The sequence below is a fragment of the Folsomia candida genome, unplaced genomic scaffold (genome assembly GCF_002217175.1).
Source record: "Folsomia candida strain VU population unplaced genomic scaffold, ASM221717v1 Fcan01_Sc013, whole genome shotgun sequence".
Taxonomy (NCBI): domain Eukaryota; kingdom Metazoa; phylum Arthropoda; class Collembola; order Entomobryomorpha; family Isotomidae; genus Folsomia; species Folsomia candida.
In genome coordinates, this window is record NW_019091205.1 from 1,249,523 (window position 1) to 1,271,800 (window position 22,278).

Sequence of the window (22,278 nt, forward strand, 5' to 3'; positions counted from 1 at the left end):
CTACTACTACTGGCCCACTAACCTTACTACGAGTAGTAGTTAGGTTAGTAGGCCTACATGGAAAGTGGATTTTCCAGATGAGGTACTTGCATACATAAGTATTCTGGCAAACAAAGGTTATGGTTGGATTAAGTAGAGAATTCCGCAAACGTATATAGCAAATACACAGGAATACATAGTTTTAATTTCTTCCAGTAAAATAAAATACGGATATATGTAGAAAAACTGATGTTTAATTGCCAAATTTAAACATTGTAAAGTAGAAAGTACTTGAAGGAAAAATCAAAGCCAAAAATTCAGTCTCTGAGATCTTGAGATTACCGATAATTTTAATTCCTGCTTATATTCATGTTATATTCATTCTCATGGAAATGAAGATTCATTTTCCGTCTAGACTGGATTATCTACTTTATTACTTGTGCATGGGTATCTATGTATCTCTATAATCTCCAAAAACCTACTGATCAACTTAAACTGCACGCGACACTAAATTTGTTTGGCAAATGTTTCCCACATGAACATATGTACATAAACAAAACTGGGTGAAACACATGCTGCATGGTTCGGCCAAAGTTCAAAAAGAAAAGCTTCTTTAGGAAATTAACCTTAAAATATGCAAATGGCACCAGCATGACAAAGGGATCGCGACACACGTTCGTAACGTAATAGCCGAAATGATATTTATTCATAATTAATATATTATAACAAATTTTCTAAAGTAGAATTTTGTATCGAATTTGGGAAAACAAACGCACCGTGTATTTATGTATTATGGGACTTTAATTAAACACCTAAGGAAATCAAGTTTGATGTGCATAACTTTTCACATTGCCGTGAGTTATTGAAGCATAAACACATTCCTCAAGTGTCGGGTATCATTTGAAGCATGCAAAAATTATACCAGATTTTATTATTTATTTGATAATTACTAAATACTTTCATATGTGTGTAACTGTTAGGCTGGTAACTAATCAGTGAAGTTTTTAATGTTTCGATTTCCTCCAAATAATCTCGACTTCATACCATTGTCGCGACCAGATCTGACACTTCGGTATAACACTGCCTATCCAGTTCTTTGATTTCATTCTCAACATACTTGGCAAGCCTAAGTAAACTTTCCTCATTTGGAAACACCGCCTTATTCCCGACCAGTTGCAGGAATAATTTTCCATTGTAACTCGTAGTAAGAATAAAGAGAGGATTTGATCCTCGCAGCAACCCGGAAGCAACGACAATCCGTTCCAAAGTGATTCCAAAAATTTTTATCGGCTCTCCAAAAAAGGCCATATTCGAATGCGCATATGTGAACATATCCGACATAACCTTCGTTTGAATATGGGCACCAAGAAGTAATCCTAACATATTGAAAGGCAGCATACTTGCGATCGGAATAGTGGAGAAGATTCGATTCAGTTGATGGGAAATCCCGGTGACTCGTTTGATACCATCATCTCCAGACATTGGTGTGATTATAGGAATGCTATACCTATTTACATAGAATGTAATTCATTGTTACTGAATCGCTTATGTACACTTGAATACAAATTGTTTTGCAGCACTCGGATACGAGTAGGAATTTTTGGATTCCCATCGCTCAACTTAGATCGGGGAAGGGGGGGGGAAGTTCCACGGTGACAGCAAGGTTGGGTACGAGAAAAGCAAATTTTAGTCGGGTCGAGTAAGTTTCGAGTTCTCGAATATTTTGTTGCGTCTCCGCGGCTGAGGTTTAAAAAAAATATCACACTTATCTCTGATAGTCAAGTAAATGCGATACTGAGGAGTAGGTATGTAGGGACAATTTATGGTACTAATGAAATCCGGTTTGAAATGGGAGATGTGATATGACATGATTGAAACCGGAATAAGATACGATATGATTGAAATGGAACATACATTTGTGAAGATTGGGGTGAATAATATTCAAATTAAGAGAAATTTTTGTCTCGTAACTATGATGAGGAAAAGCTGTGAGCTGTGCTACAAAGTTGCACCACATATATGGTTTTACTGCTTCTAACCATATTTAGAAATAAAGGAACTCACAAACTAATTTACAATCATATGTCCAAATATTGCAGATTATATGTTTTTCAGTGAAACCAGTGTAAATGAAACTTACGCATTGTTGGATAAAGTCCCCGGATGGTCCAATTTTGGGAGGATATACGTAGCTGTAATATCCCCTGTGGGTTCACTACCCCTGTCTATCATCGTCCTTCGAACAGCACCGGCCACACCGGCATGAATTACGGAGGAAACATTAGCCCCAACTATTTTAGAGATACGTTTCAAACATGCCAAATCAATTAGCGTCGTCGCGAATATACACCCACAGGTAGTATTTTGACTTAAATCACGCGGGATGACTTGGGACTTCAAAGCTTTGATCCAATTGTACATTCCCTCGGACGGATTGATGAATATTAGTTGGAAAACGCAGCTAAGTTTTTTCCAGAAATTTTGAGAATATTTTTTCCTGAAGCCCTTCAACAGTTTTTTAATCTCTTCATCTGCAGCGTGATTTTCGTCGCACATATCGCGAACCAAGGCCACGAAGCTTAGGCCGTCGCCGACCGAGTGATGCATTCTTAGTGCCACGGCTGAGGAGGTGCCGTACTCTGCGTGAACACAGTTAGGCAGAAACACAACATCCCAGAGCGGTTTACCCACAGGGTAACCCTTATCTATTTGATCCGTCAAAAAAGCAGAAATCTTGTCCGGATTCGATTCCTCGTTTACGGAGATGTGATCCAAAATATCAAAATCTTCACACTTTTTCCAAAAGTAGACGCACCTCCATCGTGTAATGGTGCAGGTTAACCTGTCGTAGCTTTCTTTAGGTTGCTGTAATAAAATTACAGCCAATAATGAAAGTTTACTGAATATTTCTTTCCCAAATTATAAGTACATATATCACTATACATATATTCAAGAGCAAATTTTTTACTTCACGTATTTTGGGATTATAGTCTCAATGCAGAGACGAATTCAAAGGCTTATCAGTTTGAATAATGAAATTGTATTGTCAAAATATGCAGTTGGTAACTGTAGAATGAAAAAATGCCAAATCGAAATGAATATCAATTTACTCACCTCCGAAATTTTTAGTTTCAATCGGTTTACAAATTGGTCGACTGAAAACCTGCCCCTAAAGTGAACTACACAAGAAATCGAACATCTCGGTTGTCCGTGAATATCGTCCAAAACATGAATACAGTCCCCAACAGATAAAGGGGCATAAATCCCGACTTTCCACTTTGACAAAAATACCACGCAACTTTTATAGATATAAAGTGGTGCAACAATTAGAATCAAGAAAGTTGGCAGAATAAAATGTGCGACTAAGATGGAACAAGTTAGTGAGAAAATCTTATTTAAGGTGGTCATTTTGACATTGTTCGTTATATTGCAGCTCGAGAGAAGATACTAAATTTCCGATGTCTACAAATTATACTAAATTTACCTTGCAGACGTGTGTGTTTAGTTGGTGAACGATGTTAATTAACAGGCACACCTGGTCTTGCCCATGAATTTATACACATACATACATATGTACACACATATCTCGCTCTGGGTAGCGTGCCTTATCATGGTAATACTTACAGTTAGGATTAGTACGAAAGTTAATCAAGTTAAGGTATATACTTGGAACCAAGAAAATTGGCACCAGTAATATTATCAAGTTTAAATAATTATCGGTAGACGTTTCTTTAGACGTAAAAAGTTTCACTGAAAGGGACCGTTAATTGAATTTAGGACTATAAAAATCTTCACATTCTTTCGAAGCACGTTTATTAGTTCTATCGATAATCTGGTGGGGTTTTCCTGATATTCAACAGTCTTAAAATTGGTTTTATGTATTTGTCAGAACAGTTAGTTAATTTGCACATATTATTTTTCCATTAGAAAATAGCTTTCTGTTCGACACACCGACAACCCACCTTCAGTTATACACTATAAGTTATAGTTATTAAAATGGTGATAGCATGTTTTATGTCATAAATAATTAACAGACAAACTTGAATTTCTTTCTTAAAGTACGGATTTCCGGTCGAATTCACACTTCAGGTACTTTGCGTCTTTGTATTTATAACAAAGAAATTCACATTTATAATATTTATTAAGCATATTTCTTGTATTTCATTTTAATTTTTTTAATTTCAATTTAATATAAAGCTCCTTTGATTCAGGAAATTTCCAAATCATGACGTTCATCGTTCATCGACTAACGTCGTCGCATATCTCGCATATCTATCAAATTGAGGATAGCAAACATAACTTGCGAAGTTTTGCAAGAAATACGATACTTCGCAAAAATTTTGCTGGAAAACCATGGGATGATTTTTTCAAATCTACCTATTTCGCAAAATTAATTCGCAAACTCATCCTCACCATCGCCAACATGAGAGATTAAAGAAGAATGGAAATGGAAGAAATGCAAAACGGAATGTTTTTCAGTAGATTTGAGAGATAAGAGAGATTTGCCAAGTCATATTTTGCGAATCCCCTCCCGACAAAAATATTGTGTTCTCTCTAGTTTGCTAAACGAGTTGCGATGCGAAATAAGACGTTGCCGTGAGCACGCCCATTGTATATAGAGTACCCAACTTCCTCATTATCATATACACAAATCTGTACCCAAAATTAATTCGCACTGTTGAATTTCTCTGGATGATGAGATAAACAATTTACAACTTTTGCGGAATTTTAGCCTTGGCCATCGCATATATGTATTTATATATCTAACTCTGTAAAATAAACTATTGTACCTATGTATGTATGTACCTATCAACTAATTTTATATATAAACCCACTGAGCTACATAACTTTACTACCAATGTAAACATATTTAAGACGTCATGCCACACACAACGGGTCGGGTACAATGTAAGTTATCTCCTATATACATATTTGTCCAATAATTATGTATATATTTACTAGTTAATGTACTACATGAGTTGATTAAGTTTGATCGATTTAATTGATTACCCGCACGAATGGCTTGATTTGGATAGGATATAGCTTGTTTTAGAATTAATGCGAATTGTTTTTAGAAACAAATCTTTAGTATTTAGAATTAGTGGCAATGCATCAATTAACCTTTTTTAACATACACTTTACATAGTTACACTGTTAAAAATCAGGTAGAGTCAAATTTGATCAGGATGAAAATAATTTTGTTGCGATGAACTCAGAAGATGACAAGAAAACCACATGTCTAACTATCATACGTGGCATGATGGCAGGTATGCAAGCACATGCTAATAAAATTAAAAAGTTTGTCATTCATTGAATTTTTATAATAATGGTAAATATATCAATTTCACAGAAAACGTGAAATTGAAGCCAATTATGCAATTTTGGCCAGAAAAACTACTCCTTACTCTTATCCGTACATACGATAGTAACCATTCCAGCGTCTTAGACGTGGTAGGTGGAAAATTATATCAATGCAAAAAGCGGCTTTTTGAAATATTGTAAAACCGGTTTTTTATAAAACCGTTTATTGGGAAAATTGTAAAACCGGTATTCGGTTAAATCGAAATCCGGTTTTTAACCGGTTTTACAGAATCGTACATTACAATTGTACATTCGGAATTAGAACAGATTTTCTGTTCTAATTAAATTTCCTTGTTACTAACCCTTTTTAGGTAAATTGTTTGCAAACTTGCATAACGGAAACGTATCCTGAATTGTTCGGACTTATAAATCTTTCCAAATTGCGACCCGTTTTGGACAAAAAGCTCTTCTCCCTGGTGAAGCACGCCAGCCCAAAGAATCCTGGCATTTTAATGTTTAAATTTAGTGCGGGAATTTTGAACAGCTTATGTTTAAATAAATAAATATATCATACACATAAATGCAAATTTGTAATTATTTAGAATCTATAAAAAATTAACAGAAAATTGGAAACCATCCGACGTCTCTCCAGACCAATTAACCGCTGTTGCAACGGTGTACTACCATCAACTCGGGCGAAATAGTAAGGATATCCAGAAAAATGGGATCCTCGTTCTGCTAGACGCTGAGGGACTTGGGTTCAGCCATGTTCGCCAGATGTCACACAATTTTGTCAAAAAGGTTCTTTACTGCAATGTGTACACGTCCCCGGTTCGAGTTATTGGTTACGTTGTGTACAATAGTTCATTCTTGATGGAAAAGATTTACAACGTGCTAAAACATGCGGTGCCGGAGAGGTCGAGGAAAGATGTGAGGAAGAGATATTTATAGCTTACAAATTACCAATGTCTGCGTGCATAAAATGTGTAGATTTATGTTTTGCATTATTTTATTTTTATAGGTTTATATCCTCAGAAAAGACCTGACCCAGCTGCACGAGATGGTTCCAGATAAACAGTTTTTGCCCACTTGCGTCGGCGGGGAGGTTCCGAATGACGTTGCGTTTCAAGAGGACGCTGAGATTGCTGCGTTGGAGGACCTCACAATGCAAAATCTTGTGACAGATTTACAGAGAGAGTACGGATTGGGGAAGAAGTGATGTTCTACATAGCGATTATCTATATGACCTTACTGTGTTTTACTTCATTAGACAGATTTACATAGGCCTCGGTAAGGTCACAACCAAGGTTGTAAGAGAATAAAAACAAGCGAAAATAAATTTCAAAAAGTTTATACTGTATTAGATGAAGTTTAATAATTTTACACATATCCATGTTTGTTTTATTAAACCATGTTCTAAAAAATCTTAAATTTCCAATAAGCTTTGAAATATACCTATTGTAATTCCAGGCAATACGATGCCTTGTTTGATCTGTTGGGAGTTTGAATAAAGGGTTATTTACAAACAAAACATTCTACTAGCTTCCAAACAAATTTTTGGAAGACCAAAACTCAAATATCTCAAAATGGAGAAGGGAAATTGCAAATTTCGTATTAATTAAATTTGTGACGGATTGATACTAGTTTGCTCAAAATCAGAGGACATACGTGGATTCCTCCATTGTTAGTTGTTATGATTATAAAACAGGATTTCTATTTTTAGTCAATATTTTTAGTCATAAGTGGAATACTTATGTGTGTATACATATATGTAGGTTAGCAGGTGTGTATGGAAACTGGGTTGTACATACTTTCCACACAAACACAACTTATAGGTCGGGAGTTCCTTAAAAAGTACCAATGTAGGCAATGGCTTATCTCATTTCTATTAGAAAATAGGTAAATCTGATAGGTCAATTAATCCCCAGCAACAATGTTTTCCAGTCGACGCACATAAATAACCCTTTTAGTTTAAATGAAATCCATACAAATGTATGCATTAAAATTGTGATAACATTTATTTATGTTATAATACCAAAACAAACTTGAATTTCTATCTTAAAGAAGGGATTTCTGGTCTGCTTCACATTTCAGGTACTTTTAGCTTCAGAAATTCCCATTTTACACTATTTATTTATGCATATTTATTTACCTATATTCTAAATATTTTTTTAAAATTCAGTGTAAACCACGTCTAACAAATGACATTTTCAAGTCATGACGTTTCCAGTTGAGACGATGTAGAAATGTTTTTCTAATCGGGCGCATTGGAAATGAAAATTCAAATCGAATTTTATCAACGGAAGTTTAAACAATTCTACCAGATCATTATCCTGTACAAATCACTTTTCCTGGAGATTAACTCGCTCTGTTGAATTTATCCTAATGATGAGGTAAACAATTTATAACTTTTGGGAAATTCCTGACTTAATATTGGAAACTCCATAAATTAAACTAGCCACGTGTGTACCTGTCCATTAACTTAGAATATAAACCCACTGCACCAACTTGTCCACCAATTCAGACACATTTCAGTAGTCATGCTCCACATCACGGATTTGGCACAATGTAAGATTACTTCATTTTGTCTCACATATATTTATATATACACTCTAAGAAATCTGGCGATAACCGTAACTCTACCGATTCTGGTGATCAGGGTTTTTGGTGGTAGAACTCCCGTGTGGTAATCGAGTATCACCGAGTTGGAAGTGGTATTTTCCATGCTGTGACCAGGTTGTCACAGAGCGGTAGCATATGATTACCACTCCGGTAGAGTCACATATATGTAGTCGCCGACCGGTGATAAAATTTCTTAGGGGCAGATATTAACTTGAAATGTATTATCTGCTTTTTTAATGTTTGATTCACTTGTAATTAAAACTTAATTTCTAATCTATTATTCTTATACTGTCACTTGTAAATAGCCTGGTTCTTCCCGGATTTCGATACCTCTTACGTGGAATGGGACTACACAAAGAATCAGACAATCGAACCCTTCGCATTTGAACGGGACTATATCGATTTTCCTTCATCGCGCAAGTTTTGGTGGAAAAACTCACGCCTTATCATCCAAATTTCGGTCATTTATGTCCTCCTGGTTCATAGCTTGGCCTGGTGGATGAAGACAAGGAAACCTTTCGACCTAAGAAAAGAGTTGTTTGCGTGGAACGTCGCGCTAGCCTTGTTCTCCGTGGTTGGTTGTGTTCGGGTATTTACAGAACTTTGGGACGTCTTGACCGGTCAGAATGGGTTTCATAGATCTATTTGCGTTAGGTATAAAATCAAATTGTATTTAAAGTATGGGATTCGATTGTGGACACACTAAATACGGAGATTGTGAATTTCACTAAGATGTGTAAAGGGTGTCCAGGATATGGATTAAATGATATAAATGAGACGATATCTATTAGAACCCGCGAAAACATAAAATTCAAATTTATGTCATTCGAAACACAAATAGTGATAGCTGAAATCCTCATAGTTTTAAAACGATGGTACTTCAATTCGCAAAATGCTGAGGGGTGAAAGTGAGGAAGTCACTAAGCATGTTTTTCACAACCACGAAAATGCGAATAAGCAGCTCAAGAACAAAATACAGGGCAATTTTACTGCTGGGAATACATCAAAATTCACAATTTACCGCTTTATTAGAACGCATTAGGAAACTGCTAAAGTAAAATTCAAACACATTTCAGGCCACACCCCCGGGAAATCCTCCCCCATAGCAGCACGTTGGGTTTATACAACTTTTTCCATACATGCAAAAATAACGTTAACAATTCTGGTCAACAGTTAGAAATTGATCTTTCTAGCGTGTTCCGAATTGAAGCCCATAAACTAGGGTTCACTGCTAACGCAAACAAGAAAATTTCCAATTATGTCAGTGGGCAAGAAAAATCAACGAAAACTAGTTTTCTAATAATGCGCAAAAAATGCGTGGAGAAATTTCAAGTTATTGACGATGAAATTTAGCTCACATTTGAGCGATTTAAATTTCTGGGAGGCGAATACTTCCACGCACTAGGTCATTGTGAAATACATGATGGACATAAATCGAAGAAAATGACAAAATCCCCCAAAACTGCATAATTTTTCAAGCCAAGGATGAGTTTGGCTATATTGTGGAACCAGATTAGGTGGGTCTATGACCACAACGTATACCTGCACGAGTTTGCAAAAAAACCGTTATCACCCTACATACATAAGCATCGGAAAACAGAAGTTATCTTATTTTTGTCGGACTTATCAGCGTGTCAGAATGCAAAATTGCGACCACCTACTTGGAGCAAAAAAACCACGAAAATGCTCCCAAATAAATCAAGCCACTAAATGTGTCTTAACCTGGCGGGAATGGAAAGATATCGCTTGCCTACAATCAACAATACTCTAGTCGAGGTCAGGAGGCTAAAAGTTTGCAAGGTTTCAAAATAATTTGAGTAAAACTTTGAAAACTGTGGCGGAGAAAGTGGGAAAAGAGCGTAATTCTCATGCTTCCAAAATAATTCGCCCCATCGAATACAAACAGACCAATCAACTTATGAATAGCGTTACTAACTCTTAGAAACATTACGGATTCTGGATAAATTTTGCATTTTAGTTTGTACAAAGTAATTTTCATTTTGTATAACTTTTAGTTTATTTAATCTATATCCGGGACACCCTTTACACTTAATTATCGCTCTATGGCCATTAGCTTAAATGATAAACTAACCTACCACTTGAGAATTTAGTACGGAATCTATTACGGAGGCTCCGCCACTAACACGTGAACGTTTTTGACCTTCAATCACTGGTTGAACGGCTTGGAGTTTAGGTCCCGAACATTTTTTATGTGAAAACCCTTTTCTCGAGCTACAAGTCGGCATCGGCGATTTCAACTTCTGTACACTGATTTGACCATGGCGAAGTCAACTTTAGACCACTCGTCTCCCATAACTTTCCAAACTCCGTCAAAAGTTTTTGGGTGGCGGAGAAAAGATTTTGTTTCAGATATCCAAACCCGAATAAATCCATAGGACTTACATAGAGTGACTTAACAGGCATTTCACTATTTTGGATGATTGTTATCCCGAGTCTAGCTTTCAGGTCCTTGGCGTAATCCTGGGTCAAAAGGGCGGTGTGTGATGACGCTGCGTTGTGATGAACTATCACTTTTTTTGTGTCCTTGCCATATGGTTTTGGGACATGAATCTCCAAAAGCGGTTTTAAAACAAAGTCAATATAGTACTTCGTAGTTACCTTCACTTTTTGTGGAACTTTGATAAGTGGGAGGACACCACGACCAGATAATGCACCAACCACCATGAACTTGTTGCAAAAGTTTTCCTTGTGCGGGATGGTCAATCTTCTGGAATTATTTTCTTCTTTGGTTGTACAGTAAATTTTTCTATGACCGTTGGTATCTTTAAAGAAAATAATTCTTCATCCAACAACACTAAAAAGTCACTTTTATCTTTTGTCAGGTAATTTATATAAAATTTTTTGCAGGTCAGACGACGATTTTGTTTATGCTTCTCAGTCAGCTGATGGACTCGGATTTTTCTTCTTTCTTGCTTCTGCAAATTTTTAATTGCTCGTCGCACACTAGTCTCTGACACTTTGGTTAGACGTGCCACTGCTCTCTGGGGTGGTGAGTTGCCCTTAGAGGTCAATAGGTCAATTCTCTTAAGCACGGGCCGAATTAGCACTTTTCGGACTCGGGTTTGAGGCATGATGGTTGTCCTTTGGTACGAGCTTGTCGTTGTTGACCTTCATTTTTAAGTACCTTATGTATCCCTGTTTTCGAAACTTGTTGTCCTTGAATTTTGAAGTGGTTAATTATGTCTGTGTACGAAAAATTAAGTTTGGAAAGTGTTTTTATGGTACCCTCTTACTCTAAGGTCAATGGTAGGGTCATTTTTGAATCTAGAGAGCTAATTTTTTGCTCAGCCCTTGTCAATAATCACATGTCGCTATGCTCAAAATTTGGAATCGAAACTCCAACCCGTTTTGGAACAATTCAAGAGTGACCGCGTTCACGTGTTAGTAGCGGATCCTGTAATTCGGCTAAAAGGTTACAGAATTGTGGACTCATAGTGATATAGTAGTTAACTACCAAGTTTACTGTCTCTTCAAAAATGTAAAATTGAATTGAAATTTTCCAAATTTATTACAATCCAACTTAAGGTCGGAATATGCGCCAAAATGAAGCTTGGTTTAAAAAATTGTAGAAATATATTTAAGAAGTGAACGCAACGATATAATTAGCAACAAACAAACACGTTATTTTTTAATTATGTAAATATGGCGACTTAATTAAAGGGTTCAAATTTTCAAACTGAATGACAATCCAATTTATGGATAGGCGACAGCGAGATTAAAGTTTGTTAAAATAATTTTTGGAAAAATTGGTAAGAATTGAAACTTGAGAATTGAGACTTTTACTTAATTTTTTGCAGGGACACGCTCAACATTTCGACTGGATTCTGGAATGTGGCGATACCCTTTTCCAAACTGGCCGAATTTGTGGACACGACCTTTATCGTGTTGAGGAAGAGGCCACTAACATTTTTACATGTGTATGTACATGATTATTTATGCATTCAAGTTAATGAAAAGTCAGATATATGTATTACATACTGTTACCGTCTTTTAAACATCCTGTAGTTACCACCATGCCGTGACATTCGTTCTTAGCGTCACTTGTACCGTACAGGGGGAACCGATAGTACGATATTACGGATCTGTTAACCTCATGGTGCACACGTAAGATTCAATTGAAGGATAGATTTGCTCACAACCTTTATCACTCATAATGGGGACGCAGCAAACCATGTTCAGCCCAGATTATTTTTTGACCATGTTAATTTGAAGGTGTAAAACTTACTATTTTTTTCGAATCTTCACCAGTGCTGTATTAATGTTTCTAAATAGTGGCTCCTTCAAAGGTCATGGTCAGCAAATAATCTGGGTTGAACAAGGTTTGTGTCACTCTTAAAAATAATGATGCTCTAATAAAAAGTTAATGCCCTCTCAATTATATATTAAAAATACAAACTATGGTACATAAGTAAATCCAGGTAATACGCTAGCTTAGTAAATAATTCAAATTACTCCGGATTTAATATAGTTTCCTTGATTTGGAATTCAGAGCACATTAAGTTTTCAAATCCGTAATCTAATTTTTAAGAGTGAAATACAAAAATATTTCAGAGTATATTTCTTTATCTTTGTCCCAACCAGGTTCATGTATACTTACTTCGCGCTCTCGGTAAGATAAAACTAATTTTAGAAATTAGTGGCATTCTTTATTCCGTTATTTTACCAGGCAATTGATTACAAACCATCGCGGAAATTTGCAATGTGTCTCACGACTTTGCAAATTCTTCAGTTTGTCACAATGCTGGGAGCCCATGGATACGCGATTAGTGTGAAATGTTAGTTGTGGATTATTTACAATATCTATTTAATATCTGATTTTTTATGCATCTCTGTTTACATCTTTATTGTGCCCCAAATTGTCCACGAAATCCATGTCATCATCACTTTACGCAGCCAATTCGATTATTTGAATAGGTAAAATTTTTGTTTGTGCGTATGCAATTATATTTTTAGAAACAATAAATATTTAAATTGGTCAAGTAAAATTATGATGACGGGAACAAGGTTAGCCACAAAATATTCAAATGAGGTGGCTACAGGAACCTGTTTGTATTTATAATTTCTGCAATAGCACAAATAATTCCGCTGGATGTATAGTCCATCAATTCCATTTTCTAATTTCCTTCTTTGACGAATAAAAATGGAAAAATCGAACTACATATAATCAAATATTTCTTTTTGAAATGTATGACATTCTAGGATGTATTAAATTTTTTAGTGACTGGACAACCCTGCGCGATATCTCGGGAAAGCTGTGTCGTTACAAGTATCATAGTTTTTTCATATCTGATCCTATTTTGTCAAGTATTTTATAAAAATTATTTGAACTCTGACCCCAAGCCGAGGGAATCTAGAATCCAAAAGGTTGAATGACCTTAATTTATAATTGAGGTAAGATTTGACTTATTAAAAATTAGATGTAAAAATGCGCAATACAAATATATGTAATTTTAGTTGAATAACCAATCCAAACAAAAAGTTTAGTCAGTAAAATCAATCCTTTTCAAAATTATTAGTTCCTGTAGGATTGATTTTAAATGAGTACATATTCGGCATCCATTTTTTATCACTTGTATGCAAGACGATCGCATCACATCACGCCAAATTTCTACTTCCTAATTAATATAGTAATTGACACATTTTATCTAGAAATATGATGCATACAATATATATGTAAATGATTCAGTTGTTAACATGGTTATGAAAACTTGTTATGATAAGAATCAGAACATGCTTGTATTCTTCAGTTTGGATGATGATATGCATGCATGGGCACATGTGCAATGAGAATTTATAAATATGTGCATGTTGATACCTCACAAGGTTAATATATTTTTCCAGCGCCGTAGCGACGGTGGAGAGAGGTGGAGAGACACTCTCCAGGCCGTACGGCCCAAGGGGCCGTACCGCCAAGGTCAGCAATAGAATGCACTAGATAAGATCAGGGATTCAATGGAATACACTAGATAAGATCACTGCCAGTAGTAGAATACACTAGATAAAATCAAAGTTAGCAACAAAATACACTAGGTAAAATCAGGGATTCAATAATTTTTGGGGGCATAGTGAGGCGTACCACGGCCAAACTCTCCAGGCCGGACAAAACGTCGCTACGGGCCTGTATTTTTCATCCAGTAATTGGATGATAGGTCAGTGCCACATGAAGCAAATTTTATGCTTGGCAAACGATGGAAAGACACTACGGAATACCTTCACCTTAAGATTTTAATATGCAAAATGTAAATACTTTCGTCAACTTCATGCGCATCACCAAAATTTGTACTTACAAGTATATATGTATGTATATGCACATGTACGTACATATTTATATATTTTTGCACACTTAGAAATCTGGTAGATCTTAAATCATTACTGTACGTAGGTATGTACATACACATGTTTGTACAGGTTTGTGACATAATTTTAATACCAAGCGGTAGCAACTTTAATACTAAGAAATCAAAACCTGCCTAACTACACCAGATTTCTAACCGTGTAAATGTGTACATTTTTACGTGATTCGACTAGATTTCCATCAGTACATGACAATCGAAATTATACTGATCGGTAAAAATTTGTCATTGGTATGGTAAAACTTTAATACCGAGCTATTACTTCCGGTATTACAAATCAATACTTCTTTGGTAGAGTCATATATGTATGAATACCGCTTGCTATTATTTTAATACTGGATTTCTAAGAGTGTATGTTAATTTCATTTTTTATGATCTTATCGCGGAGACAGTTGGGCAATAAATAAAGTCTAGAAAAGTAAAACAATATCAAGGCTAATTACCCAAAAAAAATATTAAACATCAAATTCCCACAAAAAATGCAACTTTTTGGACCAGATCACTACAATACATATGCAGGTACAAGAATTTCCAGCTAAACTTGCTAGTCAGAATTTCCATATTTTATTTAAGCTGTGGAAAGGTCATGGCAGTCTACATATTTGCTTGGTCTGGTTCCAGAAGGATCGAAACATGAATTTACATACGCAATTAGTTTGTTAAGATATGATGCAATATGCATAAATACATATTTATTTTACTGCTGGAGTAGAGAAAGGATTTCCGGTTGACTGCACAATTCAGGTACGTTGTGTCTCGAAGGCTAAAATTTTTAAACCTTGCTAATTTACTTACAACATATTGAGATCTACCCAAACTTGCATTATACATTTTTACTAATATATAAATACAAAGGTACATGTATACATACACACAACAATAAACCCATAATTTATAGAGATGCCCCGAGTACCGGGTAGTTACTCGGTACTTAGTAAGCAAGGCCATTTTTGGGGACACCCGGCCGGGTACGGGTATTCTAATTCATAGCATTCTAAATATCCTAAAGCGTCCAGATTACCCGGCCGATTAATCTGCAAGTACAGTTTTTTTTACTTGAAATTCAAAATATTACAAACTTTTACTGTCCCATGGATTTTAATTTTGTACCTGGTATAAAAGAAAAATTTGGGAGAATATGGGCATATCTGATCTTGCAATTGTTTATTAAATTTTGAACTAATAGTAAGTCTCTATACCTTGTATAATGTTTTTATTTGTGATTGCAAAATTCCATTCTGCAAGATTTTTTAAACTCTTCAGAAAAGCGGACTACCTCGCCTTCTTATTAATACATTAATACTGGCCTACCATGCCGGTTGCCAACATTTCATGTCGAGTACCGAGTACCGAATACTACCCCTACCCGGGGCATCCCTAATGATGAATACTTAGCATTTATTCATGTCTCCTGGATGGGATTATATGCTTGCACGTACCATATATTTATGACACTTAGATACATATATATTTCAAGGCACTCATTTTTGGATTTTCAGACATTTTAAAATCAAAAATCTGCATTTAAAAATGAAATCGAATTTTTTAAAAAGCAATTAAAATTTGGAAACATTGGCACTTGCAAACAATTTTAATTGCATCTTAGATTACTGGATGAAATTATTGCAGCAATGAATCGGGTGGGGTTTTGACGAAGGTCGTCTTGTGTCTGTGTTTTCCAGATCAGTGATCCGGAAACCATGCTGTGAGTTCATCATGGATGGGTTGGGCTAGGTTATGAAGTTGCATGTCTTATCAGATTCTTGTCGTTTTTATATATTCAATGCATACATACTTCGGATTACTATGTATCCTAATCTACCTTTCATACATAGTTTACCTTGAGTAATTATAGAAATAGGTGGTTCAATATCCGGTCGGCCTCCAGAAAAATTTTATTTAAAGGCGTCTCAAAGTAAAATTATGGTTCATTTGATACAAGTTGTTTAAGTAAAGTAGTGAAAACCTGACAATTTTTGTCTCATTTTCCCCATTTTGCGAAAATGAAGGAAGCATACATTACGTTTGCCAGGAATCTGAGGGAGGCCGACGACGCTTTGTTTATCTTGAAATCCATTAGAGATACGAAGACTTCCAGGCAATGTCTGATCCTTCTAGATTCTGAAAATTGTGAAGACGAATCTTGGTAATTTAAATACCTAAGTATGAGAATTTTAAGCTTTGGTTTCAAATAAGTGAAATATTTTCAATTTCTTACGTATTTCAGGGATGAATTGGCTATCTCATTTGACGGAGTTATTAATTTGAAAAGTAATGGTTTCTATGACTCGAGATGTCACGCATTTCTGCACTGTATGACTCTTGTGCACTTTGACCGTATCTGTTTAGTCGACCCTTCTGCTGTGGTAAACGCACTTTAAAATTAATATGGGGCCGTTCATAAATTGTGTAGTCCAAAAATCGTGATTTTTAAGACCTCTTTCTCCTGTTAACATTTCACATAGGCACGATATAATTGTTGGCAATAATTATATGGTATCTATGTGACAACAATTTGTTGCCTTAGACCCACCAACCCCTACGTGCGCTACATAATTTATGAACAGCCCCTAAACAGTCAACGCTTCTGTACCAGCCAATTAACCATTCGGGCTGGGTACCGAATGTTAGAAGTAACTATGGTTTGTTCGGAATTAATAATCGATATGCCAAACGTTACGGTCAGATCCAGACAATGGCTTCAAGATAAGTTTTTATGTTGTTGGACAGCTTACAGCAGGTGGGATATATATTGTGTAGAACCACGTCCTGTAAATCGCGAAACATAACAAAATATTTATTTAAAGTTTCCCAGAATTTAGCAAACCGATAGATTTCAAAGTTGTACTGCATGATATTGAGAAAAACTCGAAAACTAATGGATTATTTATTAATTCTCCACAAGCTATAGTTAATTTACATCTAAAATAACTTTCATTGTTTCATTATTTGAGTCACTTAATGAAGTCACATACAGTAATTATCTTTGATTACAGGTTTTTCGAAACATGGACGACATTTTTGGTACAGATGCCTCCAAATTTGTTTTCGGGAATGGCATAACGATGTTGACACCTAACATAGGAACTCATCAAAATTTGTTGAACAATCTTGACGGTTATTATTTTGCACTATGTGGTGTCCTATTTTCGGACAAATTTAAATGTCAAATATTTTAGGTTTGGAAAAGCAAAAAACAATTGATGAGTTAAAACGTGTAATGGAGCAGGATTTCCAAGTTTTGAAACTGGACAACAAATTCCACCTTGATTTTGACAAGGAAAAATTGTACGCTATCCGATTTAGCAAACATGTCCATTTTGTGTGTATAATATTGTTTTTTCTAAAAATAGAATATCAACCAAACTGGTGGACAAGGTGGAAAGACTGAGTACTAGTGGCAAGACAAATGTGGACAGCGTCGCCAATAAAATATCTAATCTTACTTCAAGAATTGATGATAATGAAGATTCTGGAAACAAGCATAATCTTGATAAGAATACCCTTGTTGTTGAAGACTCGAAGTTATGGAAACACATTCAACTGCATCCAACAACAAAACCATACGTACCCTTGGGTGAAATTAAGACTATTTTCTTAACGGGAGGGACTGGATTTCTGGGACCTTACATGATTCAACAGTTGACAAAAATGCCACAAATTGAAAAAATATTTTGCCTAGTTCGGGCACTTCCGAAAAGCACAGGTAATTACTTATTATATTACTAGTTAAGTGTTTATGGCATATTAAAAATGTGTCACATTATATGCACAAATATCAATATCCGGCGATAAGGAATGCCCGTTTTAAGTAAACTAACTAACTCGTTAAAATATGCAAATAAGTTGAGTATTCGACGGTCAGAGAAAAATATCTCGTTTGAATCCTCACCAATTCATCGCACAAGTAGGGTTGGACCTTACATTGCATTAAATTGAGAATACTCAAAACCGTTTATTAACTATGAACAAATCATAAATATTTCGAATGCATAATAAGCGTACGAAATTTATCTTGTGTATTTAAATTACCCCACTTTTATCCTGCAGAATCCACCCTAGCCCGACTGCACTCCCGCTTGAAATTTCTCGACCTATTTGACATAACGGATCTATCCAAGCTACACGTCGTCGATGGAGACGTATCACTTGATAATTTCGGTTTGGAATTACCAATGTACGAATTCCTCTCTCGCGAAGTTGATGCTATCGTACATTTCGCTGTTCGTTCCGATCACGTCAGATCATATAAGAATTTGTCCATGTTACAAAGTATAAATGTAACTGGAACTCAACGTGTTATTCAATTCGCGGCGGAACACAAAGTAAAATGGATCAACAACGCTTCCTCCATGGTGTGCTTTCTCCAAAACATGAGCAAAATTAAACACCTTGAATTAGAAAGTTGGCCAGAGCTGAGGGACTTTGATCTTAAAATAAGCTTTGGCTACGGCATTTCCAAACTTATTGGAGACATACTTATCAGACAAGCCGTTGAAATTGGCATTCCTTGCAAATCGTTTAGATTTCCGATCGTTTCTGGGGCAACTGTGACAGGAAAGCAAGACCTGGATGGTACAAGTAACCACCTGATGAAAAGAGTAATACACTTGGTGAGCACTGGAATAGTGCCAGATAAGACTATTCCCTTAGTTCAAATTCCAGTCGACGTTTGCGCGAAAATTTGTATTTCAATATTTTTTAACGAAGATGCACCTCTAAGCATGTATAACCTTCTCAATCCTCATTTGCAACGGGAAATTGCACTGTTAGAATTAGTTCCAGAGCTAGGGAAACAGCTAGTAATTATTCAATTATACGGATTTGCACTAAAAGAAGTTGCTCTTAATGAAACAGAAAGGTTTGTGGCATACTGGATACAGCTTTGTAAAAACAATGGTCTAGATTTGCAACCCTTTAAAGAAATTTTGCTCGAATTTGTCACCGATCCAGGGAAAATATTTGAGAATGAAGGGATTCTAGAATATTTGAAGAGTCAGATATTTCATGGAGATATTGTACACTATGGTAAGTTTGTGGAATATTTGAAGACCTGTGAAATGTCGATGCTCCATCCGTACGCAGAGCTTTATGACAGTGGTGGATCATATTATCACATGACCCAGCGCAGCGATGAACTTATCGAAGAATTTGTTGGTAAAGTTGTTAAGAGGGGGTATGTCACAAAGTATTTCCCAAATTGGAAAGAAGTCACACCTACGGGACTTGAATGTGTCAGAAATGATTTAAATTACACTGTAAAAAATGCTAAAGATTTGTTTCAAACAGGAAGATAGGTGAAATTCTACAATTGTTGAATTAACGGACAATTAGGCTAATGTTCAGGTAAAATTTGGTCGCACTAAATATGTGTAAACACGTGGAACATAGCTTGATAAAATGTTTTAAATATGGAACAACTTTGATAATTTTCGTCAACAATGTGATCAATACTATCTTAAGAGTACCGGTTTAGAATTTATTTTCTAGTTTCCTACTGTCATATCTTCAATCCAATTGAGGATTCGTTTTTCGAAATACACCTTTATTGTCGGCCTGACAGCTTATGTTTTCTCTTTCCAATAATTCATTTGTTAGCTATATGTACATATAATAGTTTGATAGCAATTCTGTCTTCTTTCCAATCTAAATAATAAGGTTATCAAATTGTGTGTCCATGATTTTCAATTGCATCGTATGTATTGCTTATTTACATACTTAATAAATAGTCCAATATTGTCAACATCAAGACAATGTCACCACGACGCCTGATATTCGTAATGTTTATTTATTTATGCCATCAAAGTAGTATGAATCATTTATCCAATTAACTTTAAGGTTATGAGTGGGTTACACTTAACATAAATTTCGTAATTTATACAAGAAAAAACTGTTCTATTCGTCCTACAAGTAGGCCTATTTGCAAATTAACTTAATTATGTCCCTGTACAAATCACTTACCGCACAAAATTAAATACGTTTTGCTTCTCACATTCATTGTGGCATTATCCAAATAATCCATAAATTTAAGATTCGCGCGTACATATTTAGTCAATTCTTACGATACATTTCTTAACAGTCGACAGTATCAAAATCTTTGCCATGCATTTGTGTATATGTCGTTCGCATAAGTAAAGGTTTGACACCTTTACGGGTACAAGTTGAAAATAATTTTGTAGCAAAATTGACATCATTGGCCCTTCAGGAATTGTGTATTCGGCAAACGACATCTCAGAGAAGCCGTTTGAAAATTGACTAAAATTTGTCAAAATTGACTAAATTTGAGTAAAATTGGCAAAAGTTGACCAAATTTGGTCAAAACATGTTCAATTAAAAAATGACAATGTAAAGATTTATCTGCTACTGGTGTGGAAATGAAGTGAAGCCTAATTATCCACTTGGCAACCTAAATCAGTAACCAAGTACTACTCAGGATACATTAAATATGTATTTATTATAGAGTTGAATATTTTGAGGTACAAAAATGAGGAGTACATAAAAATTTTTTCTGTGCATTATGAGAATACATAAAAATATATGTAATACACACACATGGTTTACAAAATAGGACCACAAGAATATCGACGCCTTAAGCTTGTTCGTATCCTCAGACTGAAAAAGTTTAATCGAAATGTAGCTTATCAATATTTGGAAAGCTGGCATTTCCTAGGCAAACGTTAAAAATATTCTAGATCGGATAAAAGAATTTAAGCACTTTTCGAAAACTTGTAGTCGTTTATAATCCACAATTGTGGCAAGACCATTTTTATAGCGGTTTACAAAAATCTTGCAATCTATCCATAAGAATGTTACACTCTTCAGTAGAACTCCAACACTGAATACCGGTTACTGTTGCGTTTGCAAGCAGTATAAATTCTGCAGTTGCAAAAAACATGCTGATAATCCATCGAAAATGTGTTCTTGTATTGATAAAATAGTTTCCACCATGGCAAAGAAGCGAAGTCAAGACGATAGATTGACATGGCCCGAAAACTGTTACGATTCCCATAATTATGGAAAGCATGAAACACGTTGTTCCTGACGCTTAGAGTATAAAAGTAATGCACATATTGATTTTGGAACCAAGGCTGCCAGCTAGAATAGAAATGTGATGGGGTAATGTCAATAAATATTTATTATTTTGTGGACGTGTACGTATGTAAGTGCACAAATTACTAACCTTATGTACAACTTACACTGATAGCTTTTTTCGCCCTACATCGAGATTTTACAGTGAGTTATATCGAAAAATCAGGAATTATCTACGTGAGACTTATCTTTATTTGAATGGCCTATTTAAAGAAAGATAATGACGGTCAAAGTTCAATTTGTGAGTAAATTCTCTCGCTTTTTCCTCTAATTGGAGAACGTGTGAAGTTTGAGCCTTACAATTTTTCTTCAAACACCTCATTCAATGGAAACATAAGTTCCGTGTGATTACTAAATTCTGGCTTGATGTTTTGATACAACTAGCTTGAAAATCTCGGTGTAGCTTGAAAAAAAGGTTCCATTGTTAGTTGAATATTTGGGATTATAATTCAACCAATAGCTCAGTTCGTTGAAGCTTTTTCTGAGAGGGTTTTATAACGTAGGTAGTATTATTTGCCAGGAAATATTTAAGATTTTTTCGTAACTCTTTACATTAGCTAGAAAGTAGTGACGGATACTATTGGTCAGCTTGGCATCTTAAGGTTTTGAGACTGGTTTGAAGTAGTCACGAAATTTAACAGTCCAACCTCAAACGGAGTCGACTGGAATGTCAAATCGTACAAGGAACGTGAGCGCATATTCTATTGCCCCAATTGTGGCTTCGGAACGTTTGATAATGTCGTTTGGGTACAATGTAATGAAATATAGGCGACATAATGTTGCCAAGAAGTGGGCAATTATACTAAGAATGACAAACCTTTGTTGAGTTTGTGATTTTAAAACAATTCTTCCTGCTACGGTGTCCCATTTGACTAGTAAACATTTGAGGTAGTTTCCATGGTAGCGTTGAATG

The 22,278-nt window shown here is 35.5% G+C and overlaps 4 protein-coding genes across 7 annotated transcripts; 3 read left to right on the forward strand and 1 right to left on the reverse strand.

Annotated features, from left to right (window-relative positions):
- Positions 1-663: 663 nt before the first annotated feature.
- On the reverse strand, positions 664-4,034 carry LOC110855647. Its single transcript, XM_022104059.2, has 3 exons — positions 3,094-4,034; positions 2,120-2,844; positions 664-1,486 (listed from the first exon to the last, which is right to left on the reverse strand). Exons 1-3 carry the CDS (start codon positions 3,385-3,387, stop codon positions 1,018-1,020), a joined length of 1,488 nt encoding a protein of 495 aa, XP_021959751.1. The 5' UTR covers positions 3,388-4,034; the 3' UTR covers positions 664-1,017.
- Positions 4,035-4,805: 771 nt separating this feature from the next.
- On the forward strand, positions 4,806-6,811 carry LOC110855645. Of its 3 annotated transcripts, XM_035856252.1 has the most exons (7): positions 4,806-4,887; positions 5,145-5,246; positions 5,330-5,430; positions 5,652-5,805; positions 5,903-6,081; positions 6,144-6,210; positions 6,302-6,370. In XM_035856252.1, exons 1-7 carry the CDS (start codon positions 4,860-4,862, stop codon positions 6,352-6,354), a joined length of 684 nt encoding a protein of 227 aa, XP_035712145.1. In that variant the 5' UTR covers positions 4,806-4,859; the 3' UTR covers positions 6,355-6,370. The 3 variants fall into 3 exon arrangements, with proteins under 3 accessions (XP_035712145.1, XP_021959748.1, XP_021959749.1); XM_022104056.2 differs by having other exon boundaries at positions 4,810-4,887; positions 5,903-6,210; positions 6,302-6,811; XM_022104057.2 differs by having other exon boundaries at positions 4,852-4,887; positions 5,149-5,246; positions 5,903-6,210; positions 6,302-6,811.
- A 937-nt stretch (positions 6,812-7,748) lies between these two features.
- LOC110855644 (putative fatty acid elongation protein 4) lies at positions 7,749-13,435 on the forward strand. Of its 2 annotated transcripts, XM_035856263.1 has the most exons (8): positions 7,749-7,848; positions 8,208-8,556; positions 11,721-11,840; positions 11,929-12,027; positions 12,505-12,532; positions 12,590-12,698; positions 13,142-13,189; positions 13,264-13,435. In XM_035856263.1, the coding sequence occupies exons 1-8, from the start codon at positions 7,821-7,823 to the stop codon at positions 13,275-13,277; spliced, it is 795 nt and encodes a 264-aa protein (XP_035712156.1). In that variant the 5' UTR covers positions 7,749-7,820; the 3' UTR covers positions 13,278-13,435. The 2 variants fall into 2 exon arrangements, with proteins under 2 accessions (XP_035712156.1, XP_035712155.1); XM_035856262.1 differs by having other exon boundaries at positions 13,142-13,435.
- Positions 13,436-13,590: 155 nt separating this feature from the next.
- On the forward strand, positions 13,591-20,041 carry LOC110855682 (non-canonical nonribosomal peptide synthetase lnbA). The gene is made up of 6 exons (XM_022104092.2): positions 13,591-16,422; positions 16,504-16,642; positions 17,273-17,393; positions 17,456-17,564; positions 17,630-17,982; positions 18,327-20,041. The coding sequence occupies exons 1-6, from the start codon at positions 16,280-16,282 to the stop codon at positions 19,571-19,573; spliced, it is 2,112 nt and encodes a 703-aa protein (XP_021959784.1). The 5' UTR covers positions 13,591-16,279; the 3' UTR covers positions 19,574-20,041.
- The last annotated feature ends 2,237 nt before the right edge of the window (positions 20,042-22,278 follow it).